This window comes from Haliaeetus albicilla, chromosome 2, assembly GCF_947461875.1.
Source record: "Haliaeetus albicilla chromosome 2, bHalAlb1.1, whole genome shotgun sequence".
NCBI classification, from domain to species: domain Eukaryota; kingdom Metazoa; phylum Chordata; class Aves; order Accipitriformes; family Accipitridae; genus Haliaeetus; species Haliaeetus albicilla.
In genome coordinates, this window is record NC_091484.1 from 34,956,255 (window position 1) to 34,978,529 (window position 22,275).

Below are 22,275 nucleotides of genomic sequence, written 5' to 3' on the forward strand. Positions count from 1 at the left end.
AATAAAATAACAGCTGCTAGGCTTAAAACTCTGATTTCAGGCAGAAGAAATGAAGGGTTTACGTGGATAACTTCATAACTATGAAAACAGTGGATAGAGAGTACTTGCTTAATTACCAAGGTGTGCCAGGTTGTATAATCTTTATGTAGAATTCTATCTGGTGGTAGGAGTAATGTTTTAAAATGTTTCTTTGTTGACTTTAAAAAAAAAATGCTTATCAGTGATAAATCGGCACAGGAGATGCTAGAGTATTTTTGTTACTAAAGTAAAACTGTGCATGGAAGCAGAGAAGAGATAGCAGTTCATTTATATTAGTAGAATGATGAGATGAATGGAAGAAATATGTAATCTGTCTCGTGTAAGTTGACACTCATTTCTGCTTCAGAAGGTATCCTGGGATGGCCTGGGCCCAAGTCGCACTCCACAGAGCAACTGAAAAATGGTGCCCTCAGCTCCTTATCATCTGCTAGTGCCAACATTACATGGGCAATAGTACCATCTGCAGCCCAGGATGGACAGGCATTACAACCAAATACAGAGGTGAGCATGGTAGGTCTCTATAGGTGCTTTCTGTTGTATCTGAGACTTGACATTGGTTAGATGCAAACTATGTATGATGGTGGATGCTTTTATTAATTATTTATTGTACTTTTTTCTTTATGGTATCCTCTTTGAAATTAGTTGTGCAAATGCTAAGTTTCATGCGAAAGTGCACTCTAGAAAAATATGTTGATGACATTGCTGTGTGCTTTTGCTTCTCTGAGGTACTTTGGACAGCGGACTATGGCAAGCGTACAGTCTCTTGTAAAAACAATTAACAGACTGTCAGTACACATTTCTATCTTCTGGTGACAGAAAAAGCTGTTTGTTTTTTTTATGCTGGTTTGAGATAGACAGGAGACACTAAGACCACAACATTTGCTTGCTGCTGCTTCTTTCATGTTGCTGTTTGCTCTTGGGTGTCTCTTGAGTATAGCTGACTATTCTTTGAGTTGGAAAAATATATTGTTTTCTGACCCCTTTTCCTGTTAAGTGATTATGGGCAGAACTTGTCCGCATCATCCTGCACCAGCCTGTTGATTTGTGCTTTTGTGGCATTTACTTGGTAAAGGGCAGTTCTGAAGCATCGGCTCTTTGAGGAGGCTCACAGCTGCGTATCAGGCATCCCATGCACTGAAAGTCTCTCACCATGCCAAACATCTCCAGCTTCTACTGTCTGCTTCGGTTACCAGTGCTGCCCACCAGGAAAACACTTCACTCTGAGACCCCACAGATTGTAGGGCACCTGGAGCACATGAGACCTGGAGAACTGGGAAGAACGTTTTAAGAGAGCTGAAGAAACCCTTTTGTACTAGTGAATGCTCTTTGGCAATTGGAATGGCTTAAATTAAATTATATCACCTTTAACAAAATGTGTAATGGCTGGGGGCGTCAATAAAGCTGTTTGTTTTTCTGGTTCTTTCGTAGTATCTTGAATTGAGTATGGTTTAAAAAATCCAAGGATAAACCGGATTTTTTTTTCTTTAATGTTACATGTTACTTTGGTCCTCTTCCAGATCTGTCCTTAGAAAGTAATTTCAAATTCAGTTACTTCTAGTGTCCATTAATCACAATGTTTAAATTACTTGTAATTGCTTTTTATTAGGAAGTTGTGTAATTTCTTTTTCAGATAAGCCAACTGCAGTTCTTATAGTATGCTCTTAAGACAGGCTATTTAAGAATATTGTTTTGGGAGTTACTAATTTACTCACTGATACACTGCAATTTGTTTCATTAAGTTTTTTTAGATGTTTTTATTCCTGACCACCTGGTAAAGCCAAATAGGATGTGGAAGCATGGGCTTTGCAGCAAGAACATAAAGAGCAGCAGCTGATTGAACTCTTCTCAGGGTATCATTTTGCAGTCGAGTTGAGCCATTTATGACTTGTTCTAAATGACAATTTTTTAAAAAGTCCAGTTTCCTCCCCTTCACTTGCTGATGAGAGTTACTGAGTTGTGTGTGTGGCTTGAGGTACTGCTTTGCATGTGGAACTCATGATGTATTGAGAAGGGAGTACCCTTGAAGAGATGGATATAAATGGGGGAGCATAGCACTGTTTGCAGTACAGAATCCTCAGTGCTTTGTGGGCAGTCTTCCTGAAATCAGCAGCCTGCATTTGAAGGCCCTGGGGCACTAGCCCTTAAAAAAGAAGAAAAAAGGGAGGGGAAAAAAAGAGAATAAATTAGATTTTTAAGTTATAAAAAGGTCAGCTGAAGATGGTGTTTTTGGCAGAAGCAGTAAGTGGAAGTTTGTGGATTGGTGGAGCAACAAGAAGCAGCTGGACTCATGCTTGTAATTTTTGTTATGTGTCACGTCCCAGTTTCTCAGAACGACAACTCAGGTTTGTTGATTCCCAGGTCAGGATTAAGGTGAAACAACATCAGGGATCCTTTAGCTCACAAAACTCAAGCTTTTATTTGCTCACAACAAGAATGGGCATGCTTGCAAGAAGAATTGGCATGAAACTATATCAGTAAACTGTGTAACGTGCTAACCATATGTCACCAAACATATACTACAGGCCTTGCTTATTTGGGGATCAGTTCAGGGAGGACAATGAAGAGAGCCCTTCCATTAAGTCACGAGGTTCAGAGTCGACCTCCTTGCTTTCTAGACTCCTTCTCAGAGAGGAGCCTAGGGGCGGCTGGATCCACTCCTAGTCCCAGACTTGGTCAGCGGTTTATGTCTAAAGGGGTGAGGTGTAGGGATTACGGGAAAAAGAGAGAGAGGGGGAGACAGAGAGAGAAAAGAGAAAGATTTCACCGGTCCTGGGTCCAGCATTGGTCCAGTCAGTCTAAAGGTCCAGTTCTGGTGGGCTTCAGTTTGTGTCCTTTTATCATCCTTTCCCCTCCTTCGGGTGGGCACTCGAACTCATTAGGCTAATTAAGTGTCATGCCAGTTTGTGCTTTCAGAACCTTTGGGAAATGGGTCAGTGGGCTTGGGGGGTTGTCTGGGGAGTAACTTCTCCTTCCCTGCAGACAGGACCATTGTTTGATCTTTGGCCATGCATGGTGAGCTGCCCTGCTCAGCATATCAGAACAGTGTATCAGAACACAGAGCTGCGCACCCTCCGGCATGCCCTCCCTGTCCTGTTGCTGATGTCCTGTGCTGATCGGCTGCTTTTCACCTGTTGTTCCTTGCTGTGCAGGGTTCTTGGTTATGTAGAGTTCATTGTTGGGCAGAACTTGCCCCACCACAATGTTAGAGACATTTAACTCCTTCAGTCTCTCACATTATGGTAGTACAGTTTATTAAGCAGAAATTTGGTTTTGCCCCAAGAAAGTGGCCTGAATCAAGATTCATTCCTGGAAGCTCTTTCCAAACCTGCATCTTCCCTTCCACTGAGTCCTTGTGTGCTTCATGTTATCTGAGATGGATACTGTTGGCTCGCAATTTAAGGTGCTCTTTTAAATGTAGCTGATCTATTTTTCAGTTTTGATCATTGTGATCAAGATATCAGTGCCCCATTGGAAGGCCGAAGCACAACACCTGAACTGTGGAAGAGGTGAACAGTTGCATCTAACATAAGTTGGAGCTTTTGTATTTTCATATTCATCTTCAGATCAAGCAACTTGTCATGCCCTGTTACAGAGGCTACACCTCTTGGCTGCTGTGGTGAGATCTTTTTCTGGGAGAGGAGGTGAAGTTTTCCTAGAGTGCTACAGGTTCTGCCCAGCTGTCCAAGCTGAGCGAAGTGTTGAACAGGATGCTGGAGCTTCTTCTTGTTGCAACTAGTGTGACTAGAGAAAGGACGGTGAGAGAACAGGCTTTGAAGAAGAGAAAAAAATCTTTTGAGCAACATAACTGTTACCCTGCTAAGGATGCTACTTGAGCCAGGTAGTCATCCTGGAGATGATGTGTGATACGCCCCCCAAAGTTAACAAAGGTGTTTGGCTTAACACACTTTAACAATTCTGTGTGCTGGATTTAAGCTTATTTTAAAATATATTCTGGCCTGTTGTGTGTTCAAGGCAGGAGCCTAGATTTGGCACTGGGTAGCCAGTTCATTTTCAAAGGTATAAAAGCACTGACTGTGCTAATTACTTAGTATGTGTAATTGTATATAAAAGCCACTGCAAATCATCACACTCCACTTCTTTTGTAGTCCAGATACATTGTCATTAGTAACTGTGGTGGCATCAGCAGAGATTGAGAAAATGCATCTAGACATCATTGTTCGACCAATTTTTGACATTGAAGACCCTGATTTCTTTTTTTATTTATCTGGTAGCTTCTTTTAGATGTAGGAGAAAAGGAGGAATCCACAAGTGTAATTCCAATGAGGCTTATTTCTCTTAATGATTTTCTTTTAAAAAACTCAAACTAGGCATTTGGATGATCCTCATTTATGAAGAAGTTGGTAGTGTATTAATGGGGTTCAGCTTTCAAAATATACCTGCCAAAAGAAGTGAGCCTTGCTTTTACAGAAGTTATGAGAAGAGAGTGCTGGTTCCTCTATCAGTGCTATCAAAATTAACTCCAATTTCTTCTTTGACTGGGCCTAGATTTTTATTTTTAAAAAGTCTGTACTTTTTATGATATAACCTCTATCTCTTAGTCAGAAGCTATAGGAATGGGTGAGAGCTTTTTGGCTAACAGTCAGCGTAATATAGTAGATGTACCAACCAAACAAATTGTGAATTGACCTGTAGTCTGGAATAGAAAAAGCCATTAAATTATTACCCTTGAGGAACAACTGACTCAGCTGCTTATATTATAGAATGTTATTTATAAGGAAAAGATAATTTTAGGTATGTGGATCAGCAGTGATTTTAAAAAGATGTTAGTTATGTTGGGGTGGGGGGTGAGGGGGGTGATGGGATGTGACTGCTGAGGAGTCTTTCCCATAGAGCAGGCTGCCAGTGGCAGCAGTTTCCTGGCAACATGACCAAGCGGCTGAATGTGTTTAGTGATAGCTGTGTTAATTCTCAGCACAGCATGTAGATACTTTGCAGCAGTGCATTAAGCAACATCATTAACAAACCAATGACTTGTTCTCTGCTGTGTTTTTTATATGTTTGTGAAGAAGCATGGATCTTTATAATTCTCCTCTGCAATAACAAGGCTCATCTGATGCCATTTTCTTTGAATACTTAAGCATTCTTGAGGGATATAGTAAGTTCTGGAGTTGAGTTTTGATGTGGTAGATAACTGAATTACCCTTTCTTTTTGGTCTGTCGCACTGTCAGGGTTTCAGGAATGCAGAGTTTCTCCCCTGTGAAATAAAAAAGCAGCTAAAGATTCTTTAGATAAAACACTGTATTGGTGTTTACTTGCTTTTGTTACTTAGGGTGTTTCTTGCTTTGAAATGCAGGGATATCATTTGAGATACTGCTTAAACTAGTTCAGAAGATACAAGATTTTTTAGCAGAGATTATTATCTTGTGTATTCCTTGCTTCTTTTAGCATTTTCTTTCTTGATGTTGCTGTTTCATCTTCCCAGATGAGTTTTCTTTCAGGGTTGTGATATATGGCAGCATGAAGTTAAAGCCTGTTATCTTCACTGAAAGAAGTAACCCCTGACAGTGAAATGCCTGATCAAGCATCTTTGTCTCCCCCCCCATACTCTTTTTTTTTTTTTTTTTGTATAAGCCTCCAAGTTTTAGTTAGTTTACTTTTTTGGATTTTTTTTGGTCTGTCCACCTGAAACATCAGGTGGAAGCAGGGATAAGGGCTGAGTGGAACATAACTATTGTCCATCTGCTGTGAGTTGATGTAAAATACTTCTGTGCATGTGACATGAACTTCGTCTGTGTCCAGTCTGCAGTAAATGTGGCCCTACTTCTTTCATTTAAGGGTTTGTAATTTTGAAATTCCTTTCAATAAATGCTGAAATTAATTAGTTTTAAAATATTGAGTCCATAGTAAATTCAGTTGTAATAAACTTGGTGCCTAACTAGAATAAAGATGTGAATCACTTCCATGTGTGAGCTACTATTCCAGTTCAAGTTATTGTCATTTTGGGTGTCAGAATTCCCCTTCTGAGCTGACAAAATATAACTGCAGGCCAAATGCCTCCCCTGGCAGCCAAATACAAATGGGAAACAGGCTGTTTTTATCTGGGACCCGAGAGGGAAGGAATAATTTTCTTTTGATCTAACAGTTTAGTTAAGAATTATTACAAAAATCATGCTGAAGTTACATCTGTGATTTAGCTCTCTTTATGTAATTTTTATGCCTTAAAATGCCATGCCAGCTGATTCTTTCCATCCTGTGGATCTAGTATCTATGCAGTCTCCTCTGCTTTCCTGTCCCTAACTTTCCCTTGCTTGTGTGCATGAGAAACTGTACACATGCTCCATATTGAAGTGTCTTTTTAATAGGATTGAAGTTTTAGCTCTGTAGGATTGAGGCTTTAGCTCTGATTATCTAACTGCTAAACCAGGTTTTAATTGTGATAGTGATTGCAAGGGCAGTCAAGTCCAGGTTATTAAAGATATTTTGGTCGCCTGGATGATCTGAACCTTGATGTTTTCAACTGTAAGAAGGAACTGCGCTATTTACAGGAGGTACTGAATTGTTTAGTTCTTAATTTCAAAAGATTATGTGTTTTTGTCCAATCTCTTCAAGCTAAAGTTCTTTTCTATCTGTAGGCTAGTATACCTCCTAGTATGATGATACTTCATCCTTTACAGAGGATGTAATAGCCTTTAGAGCTATTACAGAATGCGTTAGAGATGCTAAGAAATAATTTTAAAAGTGCTCCTGCAATTTCAGAAACTAAGCTAGGTATAACAAATAATTTCTAATTCAATATTACCTTTTCTTTATATATCTGTGTCTCAGCAGACTTGCCCAGGACTGTGGATTGTTTGCTAGTGTAAATTGTACCTAGTGTTTCCTAGTTCCTTTTTGTACTTGACATAAACCTGTGTAATTGATGTTGGGAGATCAGCTTAGTCATGAACATACAGTGCTAGTCACAAGTGCAGTAATGGAGAGAGAACAGATCAGGGTGGGAAAGTAACATTTGCAGTATTACAGAGAGTCCCTTTTCACTGTTTAGTACAGACATTACAGGATTTCTGAATGTGCTCTGCTTTTTGCCTTCTGCTTGATTAAGTACTTTTTGGGCCGAAGAGCACAGTAAATGGCCCCTAATGACTTGGATAGATAAATTAATCTCTAGACAAAGATGGTACCAGTTAATCCATTCGCTAGCAGACTATCTAAAAAATGAAATCTGAGATAATCAATTGAAGGTATATTTAAGGATAATCAAGGGAAAGTACATTTAAGGATTAAATGTACAATTACACTAAAAGTAGAATTAAATGACCCTAAGCCTGGTGCAGCAGCACTGACAATGACTAAGATAGTCTAGCTAATTTTGATTTTATTTTTCTGCTAGCTTTCTGGAATAGTTACTGTGTCAGCAAACAATCTCTGGTAAAACTGTTTATGCAAATAATTAATAAAAATTGAGCTCCAGTCAAAGCCATTGCATTGTGTTGAGTCACTCCCACCTCCAAAATGCATGTATTTGAGCTGCTATCTATATAATATATTTGAGAGTAATATTCTACTTAAAATAAAAATATGAAGCTTTCATACAAAATTTGCATCTGATTTGAATAAACATGAGCCTCCGATTCATGTGGTATTCCATAATTACTAGTGATATTCAGTGAAAACTAATCATTGGAATGTAAAGAACTCAGGTTCCCTTGTAGTAAGGCTTAAAAATTGAGTTAAAATGGATCAATTGCTTACTCTGTTCATTATAAAACCTGTGCCCTCTGCAAAATGAACTCTGAAGCCAATGTTAATATTAATTCAGGATTGTGTGCTAATTGATGTGTTGTGCAGCTATTGATTTGCTTTGTGCTGTCAGTTTTATTTCTTAGTGTGTTTATATATGTGGATTTGGCAATGCTGCCCGTTAGTAAGCTTACCCATCTCATTAAGACTGTCAATAACTTAGCTAGACTTCAGTGAGTTGGGCTGAACTCTTCTATGATGAGTATTTGTCTCAGGTTGGAATTGCTTTATCTTGCTTAGTGAAGCATCATCCAAACTGGCTTCAGCTGTTCCATCTGGTCTTGCTAGAAAAAAATGGGGTTTTCTGCTTGTGGTGATGAATTCTAATGATTCTTTCTTGAAAAGCCCTGAATATGGAAACAACTGGGATGAAAGTATTTCATTATAAAGCTTTGTCTCAGAGGAGGAGTTGGAAGGAGAAGATGAAAGAGGCAGGACTTTTCTACATTATAGTGTAGAAAGACCGCACAGTGGTCTTCACAGTCTGAGGTGGGCCAAGCGATTCATCAGTCTGACAACAAATTTTAGAAGCTTTTGAAGTAGAGAGTTCCACTGACCTCAAGAACTTAGCTGCATAAAAGATGACAGTCTTCCAGGCTCAATGTTTCACATATGCATTGAATGTTCTCCTGGTATGGTTTATAATGATTTATTTTTCTTTTGAAAGACTTGAGCCTGTCTTTAGTTGTGGGGTTTTTTTTAGTTTTTTTTATTTTGTGTGTGTGTGGCAGCAATGAGTATGTGTATAATGGATGGGACAAGAAATTGCAGGAAGAGTCAGGATGGTTTACTAAGCATGTTCCCTTGAGGAAAGATTGTTAATACTGCTTGTATTAACATGTCTTTACCATTTTTCTCCTCTTATAAATATGCTGGCATGTGCTATTGCATATAAGAAATAGCACTGCGAGAACTGGATTTACATATAGATTAGTATTGCAAGACCAGATGATTGTAAAGGTTAAATTTGTAGTTGTCCATCTTTTTGTTCCCTCTTTCTGCATGTGAATGGTATGATTATTGACTAACATGGTAGCATTTTTCTGACATAAATTTGCTTCGCAAGCATACAAAGTGACATAAAAGAGAACAGAATTACAGCTGGCTGAATGACTTCAGTTCTGTTACTTCCTAACTTTAGTTACTGGGCTTTGCAAGCAGAATCATCATGGAATCAGAGAGTACTCCAGGTTGGAAGGGACCTTCGGAGGTCCTGCAGCTTAACACTCTGCTCAAAGCAGAGCTAATCAGGTCAGCTTGCTCAGTCATGTGCAGTCAAGTCTTGAACACCTCTAATAGCGGAGGTCCCACAACCTCTTTGCACAAACTGTTGCAGTTTCTCTAGGGATTTTATCAACAGGAGCAAAGGTTTGTTAGAGTACGATGCCTTTCCTTACCAGTGTGCTGTACTGTCTGGTGGGCAACTAAAATCACCTGCTGGGTCCCTTACCAAAAAGTGTGTGTCTTTCCCTTCTTTGTGGGAGTATGGGGCAAGTTGCTCCTAGTTCTTCAAGTTTCTCCCCAAGGATGTCATTCTAGAGAGGGTCTCTTTTAATACAGGGGGATAGAGTATAGCCTTCTGCCATGCTTTCCTCCATGTTAGTCTCCCTCATGAACTTGTAGCTCAGTGCAGTCTTTTGTCTTAGCTCCCCAAAAGTTACAAGCATATGACTTTCAGACCCCTCACAATCTCTGAAGTCCTGCCTGGCCAGTGATGGGAATCTGTCCTGCTGCACTGTGTGGTTTGTGAGCTTGTAAATTCTGAGTAACTTATTTTGGATAGTGTCAGGTGCTGTATTTATAGCCATTTTCCTTCTAAAAAATTTGATTCTCAAACCAAAACTGAGTATCTTTCAGGAAATTGTTCTTCACTAGTATCTGTATTGCATTAGGAATAGGTTTTGTTAAAATTGTTTATGATGTGATACTGTATTTCTTCTGATTTTAGGTTAGCATAAAATTTACTGTTGTGATTTATGCTAGCCTTCAAGGTTTTTTGCTTCAATTTAGGACAAGTCCATGGGGCTTTTCTCTAGCATTTTTTTGTAGTCTCATGTTGCTGTTCCTTTCTGATGATACCAGTGATGAAAAATATTTATTCCCAGTTCTTACTGAATTTATGCAATACTGCAAAGTCCTCTTGTGTTTTAGGATTCAGATTAAACAGTGCTGTACTTCAGTAGCCCTCATTTCATGAAAGATGCTCACAAGATGTGTGGACTGGTGCTGATACTTAATCTTTTCCTGTGGAGTCTGTGCTTGGGAATTAGCTGCTTTTCAGTTGATTTTCAGAACTGGCTACCTTAGGTTTGTGAAAATGAAAATTTGCAAGAGGAATTGTTTTAAGAAGATATGAACATGTAGGGAAAAAGTGGTTCAACAAACATTATTTGGTGTGTAACAGGATTACAATGCTGTAGGTAACCCAAATGAAGATCTCTGTTTAAAAGGTTATTAAGTAACTGATTGATTCTTTATTCTTAAACATAATCATTTTAATGATTAGTTTCTAATATTTTTTCTGAAGGCTTACACAGTCTATACTGCAACATAAACATAGATGGCCTTTGTTTCATGTTACATGCATTTTTTTTCTATTTTTTAAACAACAAATCAACCCTTTTACTTCTTAAATCTCTTGTTATCTGGTCCTCGTCACTGCTGTATTGTTATTTTTACCCCTAAATATGGTCACAGGTCAGAGTTTCCAAGCACATCTGCAGCGTAGGAAAAGGAAGCTTTCTGAGCTTGTTCTTTAAGAATGAAGAGACTTACGTTCCCATAGATACTACTGCAAAACAAAAAAAACATTAGTAAAGCTCTCAAAATAGTGAATATCCAGATAATGTACCTGCCTCCAGATGCCTGGCAGATTGGTTTTGTTGGGAAGGAAAAAGATTGCAGACCTATTTGTCACCTAAGATACAGGTTTTGTGATTATTTTCTTTGCTTGCATCATCTGTATGTCAGCCTGTCTATCTTTATGAAGTATTAGTATCAAGGTGCATTTCTACTTTGCTTGCTTGCTTCACAGTGAAGTAAGAATCTCCTAAAGAGAGCTAGGTATTACTTGGTTCAGTAGATGACTCTGCTATTACATGTTGTATCCAATTAATCTTGTGTGATAGACAGATTGCTTACATTGCCATGCTTTGATCCTTGCACTTGTACTTAGCTGGACAGATTTTCTGAACATCCAGTGTGTTCAGCATATTCAATTAAAAAAACCCAAACAACAAAACACAAAATATATATAAATTATCCATACACAAAAAAAAGGAGATGTTTTAATCATTGATAGTCATAGTTTGAAGATTTTTATTTTCTCTGGAGACCTGAATGACCAAACACAAATAACAGATTTGGTAAGAAATTAATTTCTGGGCACTTTGTAGACATTCTTTCCTGATGCAAGCTTCTTCTACCAAGTATTCTATGGTTTTGACCTATCAATGATGAATAGTGTATCCAGGATTACATAAAAGCTTTGACCCCCCACTCTCTCACACCCCAAACCCAGATGCAGTAGTTACTTATCTATCCAGATAGATATGCCTGGATTATTTTTCTTGGTATACATAGTTTACAGTAGTAGAAAATCTGCCTGTTATGCCATTTTTCCCTCATCCAGTTGTATGAAAAAGCTAACTGTCTTGCCGATTGGATCTGTATGTAGATTACAGTAGCAAAGCAGAAAGGAAGTGGTATTTTTGCTTGCCATAGAGTTGTTGTAAGTTAGTATGCTCACTTTTTAATTGTAAAATCCTTCTTATTTGATTGTCATCCTCTGTTACTTGCTTTGATATTTTAAAAGTTAACTTTAATTTTCGTTCATCATTGTTATATCTAAGCTGTAACGATTGAATGCTAGGAAAACTGTGACTAGGGGTGTGTGTGGTTTGGGGTTTTGGGGGGTGGGGTGGGTTCCCCCTTGAGGTGGTAGACGTTTTGCATATTAATACTATGGCAAAAATTTTCCCAGCAATTAAAGCAAAAGCTACTGACAAAGGCAGTAGAGGAGACAGCTCCTATGAAATATTCAGAGTAAAGGAACAAAATCAGCTGAGCTGAGCCACATGTTTTGCTACCTTTAAGAGACCTTTTTCAGGGTGAGATTGAGATGTATGGGCTGTAATAAGTTTGCTTTATACATTCTCCATTTAAGCTCTGCTTTGGATCTGAGCTCACTAAGTCTTAAAAAAAAATCGACTCTTGAACACTGGGGAGCCTTAAGTCTCTTTGAAAGTCACTGGAACTTCGGTATCCAGGTGCCTACATTACAGTGGGTGTATGGGATGTTGGTGTGTTTGAGGTTTTATCTTTGATCTACTCTTTCTTTGCAGTGATCAGTCACAGGGCTACTGGGACCAAAGCATAAATAAGACTACAGTAAGATGGAGGCCAGGGCTCAAGCAATGACCCGAGTTCACTCTACCACTGCTTTTCAAACCCTCCTTTTTCCCTTCCTCTGCTTACATTGTGTAATGGTGTGGTGGTAAATGTTGAGAAAAGTATGTTCCATTTTGTTTTATTTGAACTGTTCTTGAAGAGTTGTAAAGCTATATAAAGCTATATAAATCCAATGGGAGCTTGTTGGATTTAAAAAAACCTGTTGCTACTTTATAGATAAGCTTAAAGTTGCTAATCTGTAAATAACTATGAATTTGGAAGTTAGAGAAGTGCATGGATGATGATGATTTCAGTCTTTACAGTGAGACTGAAGTAAATGTGTTTGAATTTTTGTTTGTTTTGTTTCAAAATTTAGGTTGAAGTAAACTGAATTTTTCTATTTAATTTCTACTATATTCATTTCAATTTTCTGTATGGGATTACGTCTCCTTTCACAGTTGTGTTGCGTTTGTATGGCAAGGTTTTGGTTGTGGGGAGACTATAGGGGTGGCTTCTGTGAGAAGCTGCTGGAAGCTTCCCCTGTGTCCGATAGAGCCAATGCCAGCCGGCTCCAAGATGGACTCGCTGCTGGCCAAGGCCAAGCCCATCAGTGTTGGTGGTAGCACCTCTGGGATATCATATATAAGAAAGGGGAGAAGAAACCCTGCACAATTGCAGCTGGGGAGAGGAGTGAGAATATGTGAGAGAAGCAACTCTACAACACCCAGGTCAGTGAAGAAGGAGGGGGAGGAGATGCTCCAGGTGCCAGAGCAGAGATTCCCCTGCAGCCCGTGGTGAAGACCATGGTGAGTCAGGCTGTCCCCCTGCAGCACGTGGAGGTCCACGGTGGAGCAGATATCCACCTGCAGCCCGTGGAGGACCCCACGCTGGAGCAGGTGGGTGCCTGCAGGAGGCTGTGACCCTGTGGGAAGCCCATGCTGGAGCAGGCTCCTGGCAGGACCTGTGGCCCCGTGGAGAGAGGAGCCCACGCTGGAGCAGGTTTTCTGGCAGGACTCGTGACCCTGCGGGAGACCCACCCTGGAGCAGTCTGTGCCTGAAGGACTGCAGCCTGTGGAAGGAGCCACGCTGGCACAGTTTGTGAAGAACTGCAGCCTGTGGGAAGGATTCACGTTGGAGAAGTTTGTGGAGGACTGTCTCCCATGGGAGGGACCCCACGCTGGAGCAGGGGAAGAGTGAGGAGTCCTGCCCCTCAGGAGGAAGGAGCAGCAGAGACAACGTGTGATGAACTGGCCCCAACCCCCATTCCCCGTCCCCTGGGCAGCTGGAGGGGAGGAGGTGGAGAATTTGAGATTAAAGTTAAGCCTGGGAAGAAGGGAGGGGTGGGAGGAAGGTGTTTTTAAGGTTTGGTTTTCTTTCTCATTATCCTACTCTGATTTGATTGGTAATAAATGAAACCAATTTCCCTGAGTTGAGTCTGTTTTGTCCGTGACGGTAAGAGTGATCTCTTCCTGTCCTTATCTTGACCCATGAGCCTTTTGTTGTATTTCTTCTCCCCCTGCCTGGTTGAGGAGGGGCAGTGACAGAGCAGCTTTCGTGGGCACCTGGCATTCAGCCAGGGTCAACCTACCACAAAAGCATGCTAATATGCTAGTCTGTATATAAAATAGTTTAATAAGTACAACTTACTTGACAAGCTACATTTGAGATTCAAATCACTGCGAATAAGGGATGGGTGCAGTAAGCTTGCATGTTTTTCTATCAGGTGCATGCCACAACTGGTAGTAAATGCAATTAAATATTTTGAAAGTGTACATGCTGGAAGAAGAGAAGACGCATGCAAGTTAGTGCAGTTCTGTTGATTCTGATACAGTGACAAGTCCTGCAAGAAGCTAACAGCTCATTATATATTACTACTTTTGGGGTATTCTTACTGTATCTACTTTAGAAAGGGAATTCTAACTTTGGTATTGAGACTGGTGAAAATCTTATGGGGCCAGTTTGTCACATTACTGTAAATGTGCTAAAGCTCTCTGACCTTACGGAGTTATATTTATTCTTACACCCACAGAAAACCTGTTTGCAAGCTCTCAAGTTACCCAAGTGCAAGTGTAAGTGATTGTCATGGTTTAACCCCAACCGGCAACTAAGCACCACCCAGCTGCTCGCTCACTCTTCCCCCCCAGTGGGTTGGGGAGAGAATTGTTAAAAAAAAAAGCATAACTCCTGGGTTGAGATAAGAACAGGTTTTAATAACTAAAATAAAATATAATGATAATAATTGTAGTGACAAGTAATATAATAAAAAGAGAAATAAAACCCAAGAAAGACAAGTGATACACAGTGCAATTGCTCACCACCTGCTGACCGATGCCCGAGCAGTGACCCGTGCTTCCTGGCCAACTCCCCCCAGTTTACATACTGAGCATGACGTTCTATGGTATGGAATATCCCTTTGGCTAGTTAAGGTCAGCTGTCCTGGCTATGTTCCCTCCCACCTTCTTGTGCACCTGCTCACTTGCAGAGCATGGGAAACTGAAAAATCCTTGATTTAGGGTAAGCACTACTTAGCAACAACTAAAACATCAGTTTTAACCAACACGATAGCCCTCTACAATGAAGTGACTAGCTTGATGCCCCTGGGGAGAGCAGTGGATGATGTTTGCTTTGACCTTGGTAAGGTTTTTACCCTGTCTTCTGTAACATCCTTGTAGACAAGCTGACAGGGTATGGATTAGATAAGTGGGCTGTGAGGTGGATTAAAAATTGTCTGATACTAGCAACTACTTTGCCACAACCACTTCCAGCAGAAGCTGACTAGCATCAAGGCTACCTGAAATCTGACTTTCAGAGGAATAATGAAAAATGAGAAGAGGTGCAGCAGGGTTGTGATCAGTGGTACAAGGTCCAGTTGGAGGCCAGTCACTAGTGGCATACCCCAGGGGTCAATACTGGGGCCGGTGCTGTTCAACATCTTCATTAATGACCTGGATGATGGGGCAGAATGCACCCTCGGCAAGTTTGTAGATGATAAAAAAACTGGAAAGAGGGTTGTGCTGCCGTGGAGAGGGAGCTCGACAGGCTGGACAGAGAGGAATCTCATCAAGTGCAACAAAGGGAAATGCAAAGTCCTGCATCTGGGGATATCTGACGGTATCTGCACCTGTACAGGCTGGAGGCCAACTGGCTGGAAAGCAGTTCCGCAGAGAAGACCTTGGGATCTTGGTGGACAACAAGCTGACCATGAGCTAGCAATGCATTCTTGTGGCAAAGGCGGCCAACAACAGCACCCTGGGCCGCATTAGGAAGAGTGTTGCTGGTGGGTGGAGGGAGGTGATCCTTCCCTTCTGCTTGGCACAGGCAAGGCCACATCTGCGGTGCTGTGTGCGATTCTGGGCTCCCCAGTGCACGAGAGACATGGACTTACTGGAGTGAGTCTGGCACAGGTCCACAAAGATGATGAAGGTTCTGGAGCATCCTCCACATGAGGAGAGGCTGAGAGCTGGGACTGTTCAGCCTGGAGAAGAGAAGGTTCAGGGGAGCCCACCAACCTGTATAAATACCTGATGGGAGGGAGTGAAGAACAGGGAGCCAGAGTCTTCTCAATAGAGCCCAGTGACAGGACAAGAGGCAAAGGGCATATGAAAGTCAATCTGAACATGAGAAAACTCTTTTTTGCTGTGAAGATAGTCAAACACTGGTACAGGTTGCCCAGAGAGGTTGTGGAGCCTGCATCCTTGGAGATAATAAAAACCTAGCTGGACTGGGTCCTCGGCAACTGGTTCTAGGTGTCTCTGCTTGACCAGGGTGTGGGACAAGTTGATCTGAAGAGGTCCATTCCAACCTAAATGATACTGTGATTCTGTATATTCCTTTCTCCCCCTTCCCCCAATAAACAAGATGAGATCCATGTCATGCTTGACGGTACTGTTGCATGATATGGTTTGTGAAGTATGTTGGAAAACTAAGCTCTGACTCTTATAACTGAACTAATTATCTAAAAATTAATTTCCAGCAAAGCAGTTTGAAAAATTAACTTGTGGAAGAGGTTTTGAAGAGCAAAGGCAGTTTTGCTCTTTCACAGAAATGTAGCTTTTAACTCTGTGATTCTATCCCAGGCTTGTCGAAGTGTTGTTTTCCTGAAGACATTTTTTTAAAATGCAGAATGTTTCCTTCAGAAACAATTTCATTTCCTTACAGGTTTCATCTGTTAAAAAATAATCAGGATGTTTTCTGATGAAGGCTGCTGACTAGAACATCCGTTTCATATCTCAGCAGATGACCTCCCCAAATTAATTGATCCCAGTTCTAATGAAGTGACCTGTTTAAAATAGCTCTCTGCTGGCATGTGTTTTCATGTCTTCGGCCTTTAAACTTTGAAGTGAATGCCTTCATGGGATTTCTAGAAATGATCTGTTGTTTTCCATTCAGATTTTTCTGAAAAATCCTGGTGCTTCAGCCCAGTGTTGGAAATTCATTTTGATTAAAATTATTTTAAATATAAGCACCTTTTTGGTGCTTGTTTGTAACTGGTTCAGTATTTGATTCTTTTGATTCTCAGTGTTAGCACCGAAGCCTAGCTGTGGTGTTCATTCCCAGGCTGAGCTGCGCACAGCTCAATAGCTTTTACATTATGCTCTGACCACACAGGAATGGAGCAAATCACTGCTTTCCTAGTTCAGCTTTGCAATTATATTTGGGGGGGGGGGGGGGGGGGGATGTATGTCTGTGTCTGATAATTCAGAAAAGCTGCCATTAAAGGATAATCACTCAATCTTTTGCATTCTGCTGAATGCTTACGCATCACTTACTACTAAACTGCATGCTATTTCTGTGGAAAGAAAAAGAATTAAAAACCTAAAAAACAGTAGCTTTCTATTTTGTAGCTGTATGTCCACACACCCTGTGTTGTGCTTACGTGGTTGTTTTTTTTAAAGAAAATATGAGTTAGTTAAAAGAGAAGTGTCTGTTTTCTGTGCTCTCAAAAAGCAATTCAGTAATTACCTAGAACAACTAATGAGAAGAGAGGGAAATACAGAAAGGATATTGCTTACTGAAGATTACTGCTGTTCAGTTGCTGTGACATAAATTGTAAACTGCTACTTAAGTTCTTATTTTCTTGGAAAGAGAAAAGGTGCAGACAACTGATGCCATTCTACATGCACTGAAGGTCACTAGTATGTTGATAACTCTGATAGTAGAGTTGTGGGATTTTTGGTACTCTTGCACATGTTCTTAAAATAGGGGATAGTTAAGATAATTAAAATTACAGTCCTTATTGCAGAATGGTCATTAAACACGCGTGATCCTAATGTTACATTGTACTTACCCTCCCTGATGAGCAAAAAGACTTTCATTTAAAGCAATGCAAACGCTACTTTCCTGAGCACCTAAACTGTTTATAGGGTTGCTTGCCCCCACTGTGCATGTTTTGTTGAGTAGCAACGAGAGGCAGTTGCTATTTTGTTTGTAATACTTTAAAGGCATGGAAAACTAATACCTATTTTAGCAGGTGAGAAAGAAGGATTTCTGTCCCTGGCTGAATGTGCGGTCTTCAGGAGGAAAAGAAAATTCTTAATATATGATTTAGTCTGCAAACTTGTCAATGTGGAATTTGTTTATTTTCTGATGCTGTTAACAGCTAAAGGGTATGCAGCTGTTTTATGTTCACTTGAAAGCATGTTACCCGCTAGCATGTTCTCACTCTCTCACACTTGTGCACACTCACGCACAGTTGTGCCCCCTCCCTCCCTCCTGCCCCCCACCTGGAGAACAGCCCACCAGGATATCCTTTGGGAAGCAGCAGTACCATTCCCCAGTTGGAGCTGTGCGCAGTTAAGCTCACTGATCTCAATGCCATGTGACTAGAAACGCAAGGAGCAGATTGGCATCCGGTGCACGCTCTCCGACTTGTGGGATAGCCAGGAAAAAAAAAAAAGAGGGGGTGGGAGTGAGGAGGGGAGGTTCCCTTGCTTTTTTTCTAGCACTGTTAATTCCTGCTGGAGCTTGTTTGCGGGCGAGCTTGGTTCATGGCAGTCACAGAACCAGCAGTGCTTATTCGGTAGCTCAGTGCTCTCAATGAGGTCAAGCTGGATCAAAGGGAAACCTTCTGTGGAAGCATCTACTGTAAGTTCTGATACTGCTTTTTCCACGCTCCCTCGAAACAAATCGTAGCCTATACAACTGAGCCAGGCTTCAGTGCTTTATGTCTCCCCGACTGATAATTTGTACGAGGTTGTCAGGTTTTATGTTAATTGAACTTGTCAGTAAGGCATCAGTTGGATAATAATGCTGTGCATTTTGGGACGAAAGGGCTTATCATTCTTTCCTTTTATTTTCTGAGGGAGTGGGAAGAAGAAAGTGTGGCTTTGTCCTTTTGAAAAGCTGCAAGCTGTTGAGGTTATAGCTCACCAGATTCTCTTTTATATAATCTACATATTCTACTTTCTAAATGAAGTAATTGTAAAGTGTCTTTCAAATGTCCTTGGATTTCACCAAATAGCTATTGTTTTGGGAATAGCTACCTAAACATTTCTTTAATTAAAAAAAAAAAAGAGGGAGAGAAAACATCTTGGAAACATCTGTAGTAACTAAATTTCAGAGACACTCCTCACACAAGCTGCTGTTCACCTGAGGGGTCTCTAACGTGATCATTCAAAAATATTATTTGAAACCTAATTCTGAATATCAGCTGGTTGTAATGAAACCTTTCAGTTGCAAAGACTTTCACAGTGAGATGAAAAATTTCTCATTTTATGTAACAAACTAGCTCTTTCTGCAGACGTGCTATTTAGAGTGAAGGAATGCTAACTTTTGCAGGTAGTGTTGTCTCATTTACAGCATGGAATCCTTGGAGAATAATGAAACGCTGGGCTGTAAATTTTTCAGCTACATAACCCAACTTTTTTTTTTTTAAGTACAAAAAGCTTACCTGAATACCTATTTGGAAGGCTTGCAGAGTGGTTTCAATGGATTGAACAAAATAACTACCACCTGTTTGGATTGTTGTTAGCAACCCTGAGGGGAAATAAAGTATCACAAATCATTATCCCTTTCTGCTCTAAAGTTCCTTTTGAAGGGCAATGGCATGATGCCTCTCTCTTGATCCTCAGCTTGTATGTCTGGAAACTGGGCAGTATTGGCATTGTTGTGCGGTGAAGTATCGTAGGGTTGCAAATGTCATAAAGACTCATGGCATTGCCTTACCCCTCAAAATCTAATGTCTTTGATTTTTTTTCAAAGGTGTGTACTTTAATTACAGTTGTCTTTTTATCTCCTTCAGTTAATAGTCTTGACTTTCTTAGATATATAACTTGAAAGTTGGATAGAGGAAAGGAAAAAAAAATAGTGTGAAATCAGGTCATGTAACATCTAGGTATGAAGTATGAATATTTGCTGGAGATATTTATGAAACAAACTCTTGAAGACTCATTTTCAACCGCGTACTTCTATTTAATAAATAGAAGACCTGTTGCTTTAATATGCTATGGTTTTTGTCTGGCATCACTGCAATATAAATATGAGAACATAATGTGTAAATTAGCATCTTATACCTACCAGTCTTGTTCTGAGGAGGATAGGTTCAAAATGCATTATGAACGCATTACTGGATTTTTTAAATTTTGAATTTGCGTCTTTTCTTAGTTTTAACAGAGGCTGTCTTTGGTTCCATTGAGACAGCTCCATTTTTAAACATATATAGCGGGGAAAAAACCATACTGTATCTTTTTGTCCAGATGGTGATGTTTCTTTTCATTTCAGCATTCAGCTTCTGAGTTGATCCTAGTTGAAGATGAAATGACAGATACTGAAGATAATGAAGAGGAGGATTTAGGAGTCATGGATGATCAACGTAGTGTAATTCTCCATCTCATCTCTCAGCTTAAACTTGGCATGGACCTAACCAGGGTACGGACACTGTATCTCTTTTATAATTGTTCATTATTTTTAGTTCTTCTCATCCTTCTGTGTGTGTGTATGTGGATGTGCACACATGTGACTCCTGTGAGCATGTTTTGCCCCTGTGGACAAGGAAGCTTGCCTCTGTAAAGGTGCGGTTCCAGAGAACTATGGAGTGCTGTCTCCTGCTAGGCAAGCTTTCACATGAAGTGACCACATCACATATTTTAGGGATGAGGGGATGGAGTGGGGGAAGGAAAAAAAAAGAAGAAGAAACCCCCCCCCCCAAACTCTTCCTTATTTTTTTTATAAGTATGTCAAAGCAACCGTATGTTATGTATGTATCCCACATGTATGTTAAGTCAGGGTGCACTGAGTGTTTGAGGAACAATAACGTCAATTGTATAGATGAAGGAGGTATGTACTCAAGTTACTGCTTTGTGGATTGGATTCTATTTAATTACTTGGCAGCTTAAAAACCCCATGAAGGTAAAGAAATTAGTGTGTCACTGTTCTTGTCTGTGCTAAGCAGCTCACCACTTTAACCTTCTGTGCATCCTTCCGGTCTTGGTACCATTATTGTTATGAGCTTATCTATACTGTTATGATCAGGGAAGTTATGGTGTCTGAGAGATTTCCCGTAAGTCCTTAGAGTTTTGGAAGTGAGGTAGATGTTCTGGAAGCATGGAATGCCTCTTTTTGAATAGTCCTACATTCCAGTGAAACCTTCTCATGGGGCTTAATAAATAATCAAATGGATTTTTGTAGAGATACAGAATACCCTTTCCTTCTGGAAAGGTTTTCTACTTAAAAAAACCCAAATAAAATCCCTATAACCCACTTTCCACAACTAAGAAGGGCTCATTCTGACACACCCTCCACAAATAAAAAGTTTGGAATGACCAGAGAATTTCCGTTGTGCATGAAGTAGCTTCGCAGGAGAGTCTTCTCATGGGCATTTTGATATTCTGAAGAGTTCATCTGCTTTCCTTTTGATCTTACATATTAATAAAAATCTTTTTAGTATCGCTTTCTTACAAGGCTTTCTCAATATAGTCTTTTCTGCTTCCTCTGGACCAATTGACAGTATTTAAAAATACTTATATTTTTAAGACTGAGCAATCCTGTGATCTGTTGCTAAGTATAGCTATTGAATAGCTTCACAGAAGTTAATATTCTGTTCTAAAGAGATCAAAAGTTTCATAATTTCATTTGTGAATAATTTATACCTGTCACTTCTTAGTATGTCTGGGGTTATGTACAGTTCATTTTTTATTTTGTTTTTCTTATATTCCTCAATTTTTTGTAGCTCTTCCTCTTTTCTGTGTTGGTTTGCTAAGGCTGCCTGAGTCCACAATGTTTAAACTAGACTAAGATCTTATCTGTTGTGTCTTCAAAACATTTTGTCTTTGATAATGAACAAGATTTTTCTTCCCGGATTTCCAGTGTCATCTTTTTGTCATGGCAGCGGAAGCAAAACCCCAAAGAAACACAATTAATGTAAATAAGAGAAAATCCTGTAAATAAGAGAAGTGTAGACACTTATAAGAAAAGTAGAAAGGTAAATATCTATGATAACCTCTTTCTTACACAGTGTCTTAGAGCACAGTTTTTGAGGATAGCGATGAATATTATCAGATCTATAGTATGGCAAAATATTAGCATGCATGAATGTGTGTATATAATATCCACAGTCTCAAAAGAGGAACAGACATATGGCAGATTTAGATCTCTCTCTAGTCTGTGTGATGCACGAATACACATATGATGAGTATTAATGAGACATGCCACATGTGCGCATCACTTTTCTGACCATTTTGAGGATTTAAAAAAAAATAATTACAAGACAGCTGGCTGCTTTTTTTATTAACTTTGCTTACTGACATGAGGCCCTTAGGGCCACAGATGTGTGACAATAAAGCTTGGTTTGTTGGCTGCACCTCTTCTCATTTTTCATTATTCCTCTGAAAGTCAGATTTCAGGTAGCCTTGATGCTAGTCAGCTTCTGCTGGAAGTGGTTGTGGCACAGTAGTTGCTAATATCAGAGAATGTTTTACATGTTTCCATTTTCCTGTGTCTTCTTCCCTAGGGTTGTTTCTTTGGTTCATTTTCTGAGCAATGGATTGTAACATGATGCACACATGAACAAACAGCTTTTCTGAGCCCTTGGTGGCTTTGGGTTCTGGATGCTTAATCATTGCCTTCATGTACCATATCAGAGGAAACAG

The 22,275-nt window shown here is 40.0% G+C and overlaps 1 protein-coding gene across 3 annotated transcripts in view; it reads left to right on the forward strand.

Annotated features, from left to right (window-relative positions):
• OSBPL10 (oxysterol binding protein like 10) overlaps positions 1 to 22,275 on the forward strand; it is a 127,144-nt gene that overhangs the window by 83,164 nt on the left and 21,705 nt on the right. For 2 of the 3 annotated variants that reach the window (XM_069770792.1, XM_069770776.1), the window contains exons 6-7: positions 386 to 540; positions 19,910 to 20,056. In XM_069770792.1, coding sequence (XP_069626893.1) covers positions 386 to 540; positions 19,910 to 20,056 — 302 coding nt within the window. The remainder of the gene's footprint in view (positions 1 to 385; positions 541 to 19,909; positions 20,057 to 22,275) is intronic. The other variant, XM_069770784.1, reaches the window with a different exon arrangement.